Source organism: Zeus faber, assembly GCF_960531495.2.
Source record: "Zeus faber genome assembly, chromosome: 17".
NCBI lineage: Eukaryota > Metazoa > Chordata > Actinopteri > Zeiformes > Zeidae > Zeus > Zeus faber.
The window spans coordinates 29,067,242-29,080,017 of record NC_137204.1 but is presented as its reverse complement, the minus strand read 5'-3'; the positions used below and the strand labels follow the sequence as shown (position 1 = coordinate 29,080,017).

Sequence of the window (12,776 nt, the reverse complement as noted above, 5' to 3'; positions counted from 1 at the left end):
GGCACAAGGCTCTATCATATAAAAACAACTTAAATAATTAAAATACTAATTATTTTTATTCCCATTGAATTAAATAAACGCACGTAAACGTTAAAGTCGGTGGTCACGTGACACGCCATTCGTGTTTACTTCCCGGTTTGGGCCATATTTCACTTCCGGACCTGCGCAGCGGGAGTCAGCTGACACTAGCACCGAGCAGCGGTTGTAGACGCTGAAGACTCTGGTGGAGGAGAACCAGCCCAGAAACTCACCGTGGCAACGGCAAAGAGGCGGCCCCCTTCCCCTCGACACCCGAGCAGCTCGGCCCGTCTGGTGCACCATGAGTGTCGGGGCGTCGAGAGGCCCGAAGCCCATCACCGAGATCCCCCACCCGCTGTCCGCCGATGAGACGCTCTCCCCGGCCCCGGATGCCACCGGCGGCCGCCCCATCCCGAGCGGCGGCGGGGACAAGGTAACGTAATAATAATAAGAATCATAATAATCATAATAATCATAATAATAATAATAAAGGGAAATAAAATACCATGAGAGCCAGTGGAGTAATAATAAGGAAATAATAATAATAAAGATATAAATATAATAATAATAATAATAATAATAATGCATTTTTTATGTATTTATCACGTTTCATAAATACAACACAGCTCAAAATACTAGACAAAGAATGGATAAAATGAAAACAAACAAATAAAAACAATGACATGCAAAGTGGATAAAAGGCTGTTTGAACGTGATAAAATAAATCCAAATACTGTTACACAATATGCAAAAAAAGAAAACAGTGATACTACTGTAGGATAAGTTACTACATTATATGAGATACTAGAAGGTAAGTTAAAAGACAACAGCTGGGGCTGAGTGGCAGTATGGCTACTATATATATATATATATATATATATATATAGTAGGTAGGTATGTATGTATGTATGTTTGTATATATGTATATACACAAGGAATTTACATCTTATCCTGTGTTTGATAAACTATATTCTACAGTGTCAAAAGGTTCACATAGAAATCAACAACAAACTCCCAGAAAAAAAAAAGAATATGCAATAAACCTTCAGAAGATGTCAACGTAACTAGCACTGTATTACAATTATTAGGTTTTATACTAAAAAAATGGACAGATAGAGAGGGAGATGGATAGGACACTGAAGCTCACATCAAAATTAGGCAACATTAATAATGACAACAGTTATAATAATAACAATAATAACAACAATAATAATAACAAAGACAACAATAATAAAGCAGTAGTATAAAAATAGAGAAAAGAAAATCTCAATACATAATAAATCCCATTGTTAACCAGAAGATGGGGAAAGATGTAAAAAGGCAAAACATGTATTGATAAACTAAGTATAAACCAAAAAAGGAATAGAAACGACCAAAAAACATAAACAAAAAATGTTCAATGTACAAAAGCTAAACACTAACACGGAGATGGATAATGTGTAATGTACTATATAATATGCACCATCTCACCATTCAATATCCCTTCATTTCAATATTCTGCCGCATTTTGTGTACAGTTAACTGTGAGCTTTAGACTTTTCTATGCCCAGACATTGCCACTTTGGATTTTTACATTTTAGTATTTTTATTCCATTGTTTTTGATATTATTACTAAACTATCAAACTACTGTTTTGATGTGCGGTGCGAGGACACATCTGTCTCTCTGTCTGACAGATAAATGTTGTATTCTAACTTATTCTATATTATATTTCATATATATTACATTCTAACTATTCTTCTGCTGTCTGTCGTGGAGTGGAAGCCATTAAGGCTGATCTTATAATTTGCGTGCGTCGCGGCCACAACAAGGCTCCCATTGACGTAGAATGAAGCGTCGTCGTTGTCGTCCGCAGACAATCTATTGTCTTTGTTTTGCGACGTTGTCACGGTAACGGCGTCCGTCTGGCAGGATTGGGGACTGACCAACGGCACGCCGGTGGAGACGTCCAGTCCGGCGTCGGCGTCGTCGCTGCTCAAGCGGCTGCAGCTGGACGACGAGGCGGACGGCGACGCCCTCGACCTCTATGTCGCCACGGAAACGCGCGACCTGTTCGTAACGGTGGACGACCCCAAGAAGCACGTCTCCACCATGGAGACCTACATCACCTACAGAGTCTCTACCAAGGTGGGTGGGTGGAGTTTGGGCTTTCGGGGCTCGTTTAGTGCTTCACGCTGAGAGTGAGAGTGAAAGGATTCAGGGAAGAACAGCGTGCAGCCAATTTACTAATATAACATCAAAACATGTATTTATCTTTGTTACATTATACTTTATTCTGTTTTTATGTTTTCAAAACTTTAAGTGTAATTGTGTGGATTCATTTGAAAGATGTTGATTTCATTAATTATAAATATTTACAAAATCATAATTCCCAGAAAAAAGAAGTTAGAGAAATACACCTTCTAGTACCTCATGCTAACTAGCTTAGCTCAATGCATGGCCACAGAGGGGATCGGCTAGCCTAGCTCCTGTCAAGTTAGGGAAATACACCTTCCAGCATCTCATGCTAACTAGCTTAGCTCGTCGATTCTATTCTTTAATAGAATAATATAAAATAAAATAAAATTAAAATAAGACTCAAAAAGTTGATTCAGAGTGGGGCTATAAAATAGAAGTAAAGGGAATAGAGTTATGTTTATGGGATAGGCTGTTTGTAGATACAGATACCGCTGCCCCCGGCGCTCGCGGGTTGGAATTTTGCACGATGGCCCAAGTCGACTGTGTTTGTATCAGTGTCACTACAGCAGCGTCTGCTCTGCTGCTTCATGGTGCAAAGGTTCCACTCCTTTTTGACACTCGCTTCTTGACCAGTCACTCAGTAAAAGCAGTCGTTCCATTTGATTCAGTCGGTTTCATGCGCGCTGAGTGAAGGAGGACTTCCAGTGAAGCACAGTGACAAGAGTCGCACATTTATTATGACGACTTTATTTTGGAACGGCAAGTACCACATCAATACAGTAGAAAGGTATATTTGCACTTGAAGTGAAAGGGACTTTGATTTGAAGGTTGAACTGGACATTTCCATGTTAGTTTTAGGTTGTGTTCTACTAAACCTCAATGACTTACAGGTTGTATTCTACTGAAACTTGGTGACAGTTCCATGTTGTATTTTACTGTAACTCAGGGACAGTTTTATGTTGTATTATTGTTCCACAGTGAATAATAAACAGTATCATATATGTGACCCACCGCAGCAAACCTAGCTCTCTCGGGCATTTTCTAAAATCGCCAGGAGCAGCTAAATAAGTTGGAAAAAACCTTTCTTGAAGGAAAATTTGATTTTTCCAGATTCGTGTTCCTTTGTGTCTTTCTTTTAATTAATTTTTTTTATCTCTCAACATATTTTTAAAACCAAATTTAATTTATAAATAGTATAAAAATGTTAAACAGTGGAGTTAAATATTCCCGTTAGATGACAAGGGGAAACACAGTTCACTTCCCGAGACGCTGAACAACGCCGATCGATGGTTTCCATTGAAGCGACCGTCCAGGTGAAGATCATTCCTCCATATTCCATGTGATGTGAAGTCACAATGTGGAACCGTTTTGATAGAGTTCAACCTTTAAATCGTACTACTTTTACACACACACATACACACACGGAGACATCATTGTGGAGGGGGTGTGTCCCAACGTGTACCATTGAAGAAGAAATGCTGACGTCACTTCCGTAAAAAAGACGAGGCTTCTTCGGTTTTACTTGTCTGTGAAAACTTTAATCTCCTTGTTGTTATGGATTTGGAGAAGCGGTTGGAGGAAGATCTAAATAATATCACAGACTTTAACCTGACCAGTGGGACGGATCGAATTCAGTGTAGGCAGCTCGTTCTGGACTTTTTTTTCCGCGATGATCGTCAGTTCTCCGACAGCGACGCTGAATCTGGTATTATCCTGGACTTGAAGAACATTTCAAACAGTGTATTTCATCCTGAATGTGACAATGAAACAGAATATTTTCAAGAACCACCAGGGTGGCCGATGATACGCCCGTTGTTGTTACAACAGAAGAAGTTGACGTGATGAAGTTTGTTGAGGTAGATGATGCAGATTATGAACAAGTAGTAATGCACATGATTCTCAAGCTTACCTGAAAATGCAGTCAGGGCCGAAAAGAAAATGAAAATAGGCCCCAAACAGGCTCTCAGGGTGTAGCTGGGGCAGGGTTGGGGTTGGCCAATATAAAAACTATAAGAACTTAGATGATATTTGGCATACGCACATATATATATTAAATGACACACCAAGGCTGATTTTCCGAGACTCATATTATTGATAGACTCTACATTTTGTTGTGTTGTCCGCACTTTTAAACTCCTAAATAATTCCACTTTTATAAAACATGTATATTCTTACTGTTCAATAAAAGCCCCTTTAAAAACAAAATATGTTGTGTGTCGATGACGCTGTTCAACATTCCCTCAAAACACAACAACAAAGCAGAGATTGCCCCATTCAGCAGGATGTCAAGTCCCCATTCAGCAGGATGTAGAGAGACCATGTGACAACTAGCTAAGCTCTGTTGGTCCTCCAACCATTTGCATTCTGGGAGCAGGCTGAATGACCCAAGTGTGAACTTTGAAAGGTGATTATCTCAGAATCACAGTTTGCCACACCCTTGTCATTAACAAGTCATAGCTTTAAAAATATTCACTTCATTTTCAAATGATGCGGGGGGGGAAAAAAAGTCGAAAGCCACCAAGTGTACCTAAAGTATGGCGTGGGTCATATATATTATTGCTGGCAGTAAATTAGTATAATACAGTGGGGCAAAAAAGTATTTAGTCAGCCACTAATTGTGCAAGTTCTCCCACTTAAAAAGATGAGAGAGGCCTGTAATTTTCATCATAGCTTCACCTCAACTATGAGAGACAAAATGAGGAAAAAAAAAAAATCCAGAAAATCACATTGTCTGATTTTTAAATAATTTTTTTGCAAATTATGGTGGAAAATAAGTATTTGGTCAATGACAAAAGTTCATCTCAATACTTTGTTATATACCCTTTGTTTGCAATGACAGAGGTCAAATGTTTTCTGTAAGTCTTCACAAGGTTTTCACACACTGTTGCTGGTGTTTTGGCCCATTCCTCCATGCAGATCTGCTCTAGAGCAGTGATGTTTTGGGGCTGTCGCTGGGCAACACAGACTTTCAACTCCCTCCAAAAATTTTCTATGGGGTTGAGATCTGGAGACTGGCTAGGCCACTCCAGGACCTTGAAATGCTTCTTACGAAGCCACTCCTTCGTTGCCCGGGCGGTGTGTTTGGGATCATTGTCATGCTGAAAGACCCAGCCACGTTTCATCTTCAATGCCCTTGCTGATGGAAGGAGGTTTTCACTCAAAATCTCACGATACATGGCCCCATTCATTCTTTCCTTTACACGGATCAGTCGTCCTGGTCCCTTTGCAGAAAAACAGCCCCAAAGCGTGATGTTTCCACCCCCATGCTTCACAGTAGGTTTGGTGTTCTTTGGATGCAACTCAGCTTTCTTTCTCCTCCAAACACGACAAGTTGAGTTTTTACCAAAAAGTTCTATTTTTGTTTCATCTGACCATATGAAATTCTCTCAATCCTCTTCTGGATCATCCAAATGCTCTCTAGCAAACTTCAGACGGGCCTGGACATGTACTGGCTTAAGCAGGGGGACACGTCTGGCACTGCAGGATTTGAGTCCCTGGCGGCGTAGTGTGTTACTGATGGTAGCCTTTGTTACTTTGGTCCCAGCTCTCTGCAGGTCATTCACTAGGTCCCCCCGTGTGGTTCTGGGATGTTTTCTCACCGTTCTTGTGATCATTTTGACCCCACGGGGTGAGATCTTGCGTGGAGCCCCAGATCGAGGGAGATTATCAGTGGTCTTGTATGTCTTCCATTTTCTAATAATTGCTCCCACAGTTGTTTTCTTCACAACAAGCTGCTTACATATTGCAGATTCAGTCTTCCCAGCCTGGTGCAGGTCTACAATTTTGTTTCTGGTGTCCTTTGACAGCTCTTTGGTCTTGGCCATAGTGGAGTTTGGAGTGTGACTGTTTGAGGTTGTGGACAGGTGTCTTTTATACTGATAACCAGTTCAAACAGGTGCCATTAATACAGGTAACGAGTGGAGGACAGAGGAGCCTCTTCAAGAAAAAGTTACAGGTCTGTGAAAGCCAGAAATCTTGCTTGTTTGTAGGTGACCAAATACTTTTTTTACCTGGGAATTTACCAATTAATTGATTAAAAATCCTACAACGTGATTTCCTGGATTCTTTCCCCCCATCCTTTCTCTCATAGTCGAAGTGAACCTATGATGAAAATTACAGGCCTCTCTCATCTTTTTAAGTGGGAGAACTTGCACAATTGGTGGCTGACTAAATACTTTTTTGCCCCGCTGTATATGTTAAATTGCATGGCTCCGTATGTGCAGCTGTCCTGTCACATGAGCGTCATCACATCACTCCATGTGTCTGTCGTTGATGTACAGCAGATCGACCCAATGACACCAAATGATCCATGATATGAACTCAAAATGATGGGACGACGGTGCACAAGTTATTTAATAGTCAATGTTTTATTATCAACATACAACTGAAAGAAAATCAGAATCGGCCGCTCAGACGCTGATTGGGCCAAGAAAATTGCAATCGGTTCATCTCTAACCACGACCACATGTCTGAGCTGATTCTGACCGGCTGCTGTTAATTACAAACTACGTTCACACAGGTGTGTGTGTGTGTGTATGTGTGTGTGTGTGTGTGTGTGTGTGTGTGTGTGTGTGTGTGTGTGTGTGTGTGTGTGTGTGTGTGTGTGTGTGTGTGTGTGTGTGTGTGTGTTGCAGACCACTAGGATAGAGTTCGACCTGCCAGAATACTGCGTGCGGCGGCGCTACCAGGACTTTGACTGGCTGAGGAACAAACTGGAGGACAGCCAGCCCACACACCTCATCCCGGTAGGTCCCATGACACTCATCCTGGTAGGTCATAGGACCACCACCTCATCCCAGCAGGTCACCCTCTCCGTGCGCCCTAATTTCTTTCTGAATGTATTTATTTTCAACGTGGATGTAATATCTTTGCTAAAGGTAGGAATGACAGTCGCAGTTGTTTAAGGCACATTTAGTGACTGGACTCTCCATCTCCTGCTCCTCTCTCTCCAGCCGCTGCCAGAGAAGTTTGTGATGAAGGGAGTGGTGGATCGTTTTTCAGAAGAGTTTGTGGAGACGAGGATGAAAGCCCTGGACAAGTTCCTGAAGCGGGTGGCGGACCACCCTGTGCTCTCCTTCAACCCCCACCTCAATGCCTTCCTCACTGCCAAGGTAAGGGATGATGTAAATACTGCTCCTGAACTACTAACACATTTTACATACCTACTCTGCCTCTGCTCTACCTCTACTCTACTCTACTCTGGAGGGGATCCACAATTTTCATGAATATCTTGACAAAGGTAGATGTAGTTTCATGGTTTATTTTGTTGATTTAAAGACATAATACAATATGAAATTCCATCTGTTATTTGACATTTATCTGTATGTGTCTTAGGCGTCAATAAGGGTAAGTACCGGGTATAGGCGTCGGCACCTGGTACTGCTGGTACTACTCACGCAGGATGGACAATACATCAGTACTTTCATGAAATGAAAGAGGCGTCTGATCATCGTTCACAGTTTTCTAGTTTCAATAAATGATGACTGTGCGATATGAGTTAAAAAATGTCCCAGTATGACTTCTCCTATATTTAACTCTAGTCTTTTGTAAATGTAAGATGTGTGTGTTTTCTTCCTCCCCAGGACCTGAACAAGCGCCAGGGTCTGGCCCTGCTGACTAAGGTGGGAGAGTCGGTGAAGCAGGTCGCCGGCGGCTACAAGCTGCGGGCGCGGCCGGCAGAGTATTGCATCATGGGAGATTACCTCGACATGTTCAACCAAAAGCTGGGAACCATCGACCGCATCGCGCAGAGAATCCTCAAGGAGCAGACAGGTAACAGGGGGTTGGGGGGTCAAATCCTAAGGCAACGCTCTGTATTTCAATGTATTTTAAATGTATTGACTAATAATACATCTGTTAAAAACATCTTTGTTATGTTCTATTTAATTCAGTTTCATATTCTGACATCAACATCAAGTGGAATTGCGTGGATTTACTAAGGGTTAAAGTTGAATTTGAAACGTGTAGCAGGAGCTCTCTCTCTCTCTCCGTCCCCCCAGAGTACCTGACGGAGCTGCGTGAGTACGGCTCTGTGTACTCCAGCTGGGCGGGCTCGGAGGAGGCTCTGCGGCGCCCCCTGGAGGGTGTGGCAGGCTGCGTCACCTCGTGCTGCGGGGCGCTGGAGGACCTGAGTGAGAACCTGAGCCAGGACCTGCTGCCGGTGCTCAGGGAATATGTACTCTACATCGAGTCCATGAAGGTACGTGCTCCACATAGATCCCATGAAGGTTCGTGCTCTACACCGCGTTCTAAATTGTTATGCAAATGATATTTTTCTCTGATTTTCCTCAATAGTCGATGCAAATGACAGTCAGTATAATTTCCACGTCATCAACCGTTAGGGTATAATTCAAATGTTATTGAACAAAGCTCTCAATGATAACAGTATTTTTTTCAAAGATAAAAAACTCAAAATGCACTGTTCCAAATTATTATGCACAACAGAGTTTCAAAACATTTTATAGGTTGTAAAGAACTGAAAATGGTCATTTGTTGAATGTGCAGCATTAGGAGTCATATTTACTGAAATCAAAAGCTATTTCAATCAAAAACATCTTAACAGCCCAAGTTACATGTTAACATTCTTCCATATCACCTTCACTATTCTTGCCTCCATTGAACTTGTGAGTTTTTGGAGAGTTTCTGTTGAATTTCTTTGCAGGACGTCAGAACAGCCTCCCAGAGCTGCTGTTTTGATGCCAACTGCCTCCACCCTCATAGATCTTTTGCTGGAGGATGCTCCAAACATTCTTAATAGGGTGGAGGTCAGGGGAGGATGGGGGCCACACCATGAGTTTCTCTCCTTTTATGCCCATAGCAGCCAATGACACAGAGGTATTCTTTGCAGCATGAGATCTTTTTCAGGCAGATCTTTGTCAGGCAGGAAGATGGTTTGCTACGCAAGGCCCGGTTCTTCTTTTTGTACCGTGGAAGAAAGTGATCAGTCACAAACTCTATATACTTTGCTGAGGTCATTTTCACACCCTAAAGGGCCCAAAACATGACTCTGCCACCTCCTCGCTGACGTTGCAGCCTTGTTGGGACACGGTGGCCATCCACCAACCATCCACTACTCCATCCATCTGGACCACCCAGGGTTGCACGGCACTCATCAGTAAACAAGACTGTTTGAAAATGAGTCTTCATGTATTTCTGGGCCCCCTGCAACCGTTTCTGCTTGTCAGCATTGCTTAGGGGGGGCCCAATAGTAGCTTTATGCACAACTGCAAGCCTCTGGAGGATCCTACACCTTGAGGACTCCAGAGGCATCAGCAACTTCAAATACCTGTTTGCTTGCGGCATTTTAGCAGCTGCTCTCTTAATCCCATGAATTTGTGGCAGAAACCTTCCTCATTCTGCCTTTATCTGCACCAACCCGTCTGTGCTCTGAATCAGCCACAAATCTCTTCACAGTACGATGATCACGCTTAAGTTTTCGTGAAATATCTAATGTTTTCATACCTTGTCCAAGGCATTGCACTGTTTGAGGCCTTTCGGCAGCAGAGAGATGCTTTTTCTTTCCCTTGTTGCTTGAAACCTGTGGCTGCTTAATAATGTGGAACGTCCTTCTTAAGCAGTTTTCCTTGAATTGAGCCCTGAGACACAACACCATCCATGAGTTGAATTGAAAAACAAAAAATGTAATGTTTAGGACACTTCAATCCAATTTGCATAGTAATTTGGAACACAGTGTACAGTCTATGAAGGTACGTGCTCCACATAGAGCCCATGAAGGGACTGAACCACTTGTGTTTGCAACACACCCTCCTCCACCCTCATCACAGGAAGTGCAGCGTAGCAGAATCCCTGCGTTTCACTTCCCTGCCTTACTCTTTAGTCCTGACTCAGCAACGTTTTCATCATCGTTGAAATGCTCCTTCATAAAACTTTAAAACTTCATTCTGTCGTTTTATTGCATTGTAACCACATAAAACATCTGTTTTTTAACCAGATGTTTTAACCTTTCTGCGTTGACGTTAACCAGAGTACAGATTATAAAAAAAGAAAACAACTTGGAGAAAAGTTGAAGTTGACGTCATTTTTATATGTTTTCAGTTCCTGGCGTCTTTTTGTTTTGTTGTTGTTTTTTCCAGAATGTTCTCAGGAAGCGAGACCAGAGCCAGGCGGAGTACGAGGGCCGTCTGGAGGCGGCCATACTGCGAAAACAGGAGGACAAGACGCCGGTGAGACTCTCAGATGAATTACAAAAATGAATAAATAAACAATACATGAAAAGAAGTCATATTATTTATACTGTTCATTATTTATACTTTTTATTCTCTATTATTTTTGCTACCCTTTTCATTATCATTTATAAATAATAATGATAATATAATTGGAATCATTAAAACAAATTTAGAGAAGGGACAATAAAAGGTAATTATTTACAATATTGTGATCATAATAGTGATAATGGAATGGAATAATACAAATAGAGTATAAATGTATATTAGGGTCGTATCCATTGTAGGTTTTAAATGTGATCCAGGTCTTTTTTTCACATTCATTCATCTTCTCAAGTCGTCCATTGCAGTTTCTATGTCGCGCCACCAGACGGTGCCACTAGCTAGTGTTGGCATGAGTGACAACACTCATTAACAGACATGATTACGTTATTCAGAAATAACTGACGGCTGATTGCTGCTATCGACCAATCAGAATCCAGTTTTCCGCAGAGACAAGGTGTGATAATAAGATTTAACCTCCACTCAAAGAGGAAGTGCATTTTCAGGCTTTAAGGCTCACATTTGGCCCCTGAGGGCTCCTGTTGTTGTACTCTATTTTCTTTCTTCTCCCTCAGGTGCCGCTGGAGGTGGAGAAGTGCCAGGACCGGGCGGAGTGTTTCAACGCCGACCTGAAGGCCGACTGGGAGCGATGGCAGAACAACAAGAGACAGGACTTCAAGCATCTGCTCACAGGCATGGCCAACAAGAACATCTGCTACTACGAGAAGGTGCGGACGCTTGGATTCACGACCGAGAAACCTGCCGTGTGTCGACAAGTTGCCCAAGTGCTGCCGCGTCGCGCCATCCTCACTGTTTGTGTTTCCACGCAGGGATCTGCCTTTTTGTTTTTGTTGTATGAAATCATTGTAATAGTGTAGAGTGCGTGTTCAGCTGACCTCAGCTCTTCTGTTGGATGGAAACATAAAACATCAGATGAAACGTCGCAAACCGTGACGACAACAGTCAGGCCTGACTGCCACTAGATGGCGCCACTTGCTAGCTTGTTAGCATTAGCGTGTAGGTGGAGTAGTAGTAATAATAATAATAATAACCTTGATTTTTGTGGCATACACAACATGCAACTTAACATACTTCACATTAACGTCCATCAGATAGTACCATTAAAAGCATGAAATGACTGAAAGAATGAAATTAATGACAAACAAGATCAAATAACATAAATAAAATAAAATGAACCAAAATGCATTATAATAAAATAAAGTGATATGAGGGTGGAGAAGTGATTGCCTGTGGCAACGGTCATTATAAACAGATCATCAGTCGTTATTCAGAAATAACTGACGGCTGGTTGCTGAAGCATTGAAATCTGTAGCTGCTTCCTGTTTTTAAAGGGACATTTATCAAGTTTTAATCTCTCTCTCTCTCTCTCTCAGTGCCAGGCAGCGTGGGAGTCTCTCATCACGCTCCTTCAGGACAAACAGACTGAGGACAAAACAGAAGATACAAACTGAAACTCACTCACACGGCGGCCATCTTCTTTTCCTTCCATACACAAAACCTACACTCTCTCTCCCTCCATCTCCCCCCTCTCTCTCTCCATCTCTCTCTCATGCCAAGGACCAATGGGGCTGTTCCCTCTCTCTCCCCCTCTAAAGCGATTGTAGAAGGGGGCGTGGCGCCGGTCCTTCTTCCCGGGCGTCCATCGCCGTCCACCACCACAAAGTGCATTCGCCAGCGACAGGAACGGTGGAAACGTTTCAGGTGAAAGAAGAAGGAAAAGATGGAAAAGGAGGAGACGGAGACGGAGGCGGACACGGGGGGGGAACGCCGCAACTTTGGCTTCTTCACCAAGAGTTTTATATTTTCTACTTCCCGTTCCACCGCTTGTTCGCCGACTCCGCCCGTCTCCTCGTCGCCGAGGCCCTTCTCAGGAGGAGAGATGTGGATGTTTTCCTCCCGAGGTTGGAATATCCAGGGAATTTGGGGATCCGTGACCATGAAACGGGGGAATGGGACCCGTTGTCCCGCTTGTGGAATGGACGGTCTGACGAAAGGGAAAGGAGCCCCCCCCCCCCCCCCCGTGAGTTTATTTTTTTTCTTTTTTTTAAATCTAAACCTTGTTTCCCGATCGGCGCGAGTCGGGAATCTTTGAAGTGGCTCCGGGATTGAGAGCGCACCGGACCGCGGCACGTCGTACGCTTTGGCTGACGCTGTTCTCCGTCGTCTCCCGGTGAGGTCCGAGGTTTGGACAACGTCTCCGGCAGAGGTGGAAAATCCGGGTCGGCAAAGTAAAACTCCACATCGGGATTTTGAGTCAAAACGGCCTCCACCCAGAAGTTCCACTGAAGAGCGGATGAGCCGGGTCAGTCCGTGGCTGGAGCTAAAACATGGAAAC

The 12,776-nt window shown here is 43.0% G+C and overlaps 1 protein-coding gene across 1 annotated transcript; it reads left to right on the top strand.

Annotated features, from left to right (window-relative positions):
* The first annotated feature begins 240 nt into the window (after positions 1-240).
* snx30 (sorting nexin family member 30) lies at positions 241-12,115 on the top strand. The gene is made up of 9 exons (XM_080018020.1): positions 241-451; positions 1,929-2,144; positions 6,830-6,940; positions 7,148-7,306; positions 7,778-7,967; positions 8,195-8,394; positions 10,289-10,378; positions 10,996-11,148; positions 11,815-12,115. Exons 1-9 carry the CDS (start codon positions 320-322, stop codon positions 11,890-11,892), a joined length of 1,329 nt encoding a protein of 442 aa, XP_079874146.1. The 5' UTR covers positions 241-319; the 3' UTR covers positions 11,893-12,115.
* The last annotated feature ends 661 nt before the right edge of the window (positions 12,116-12,776 follow it).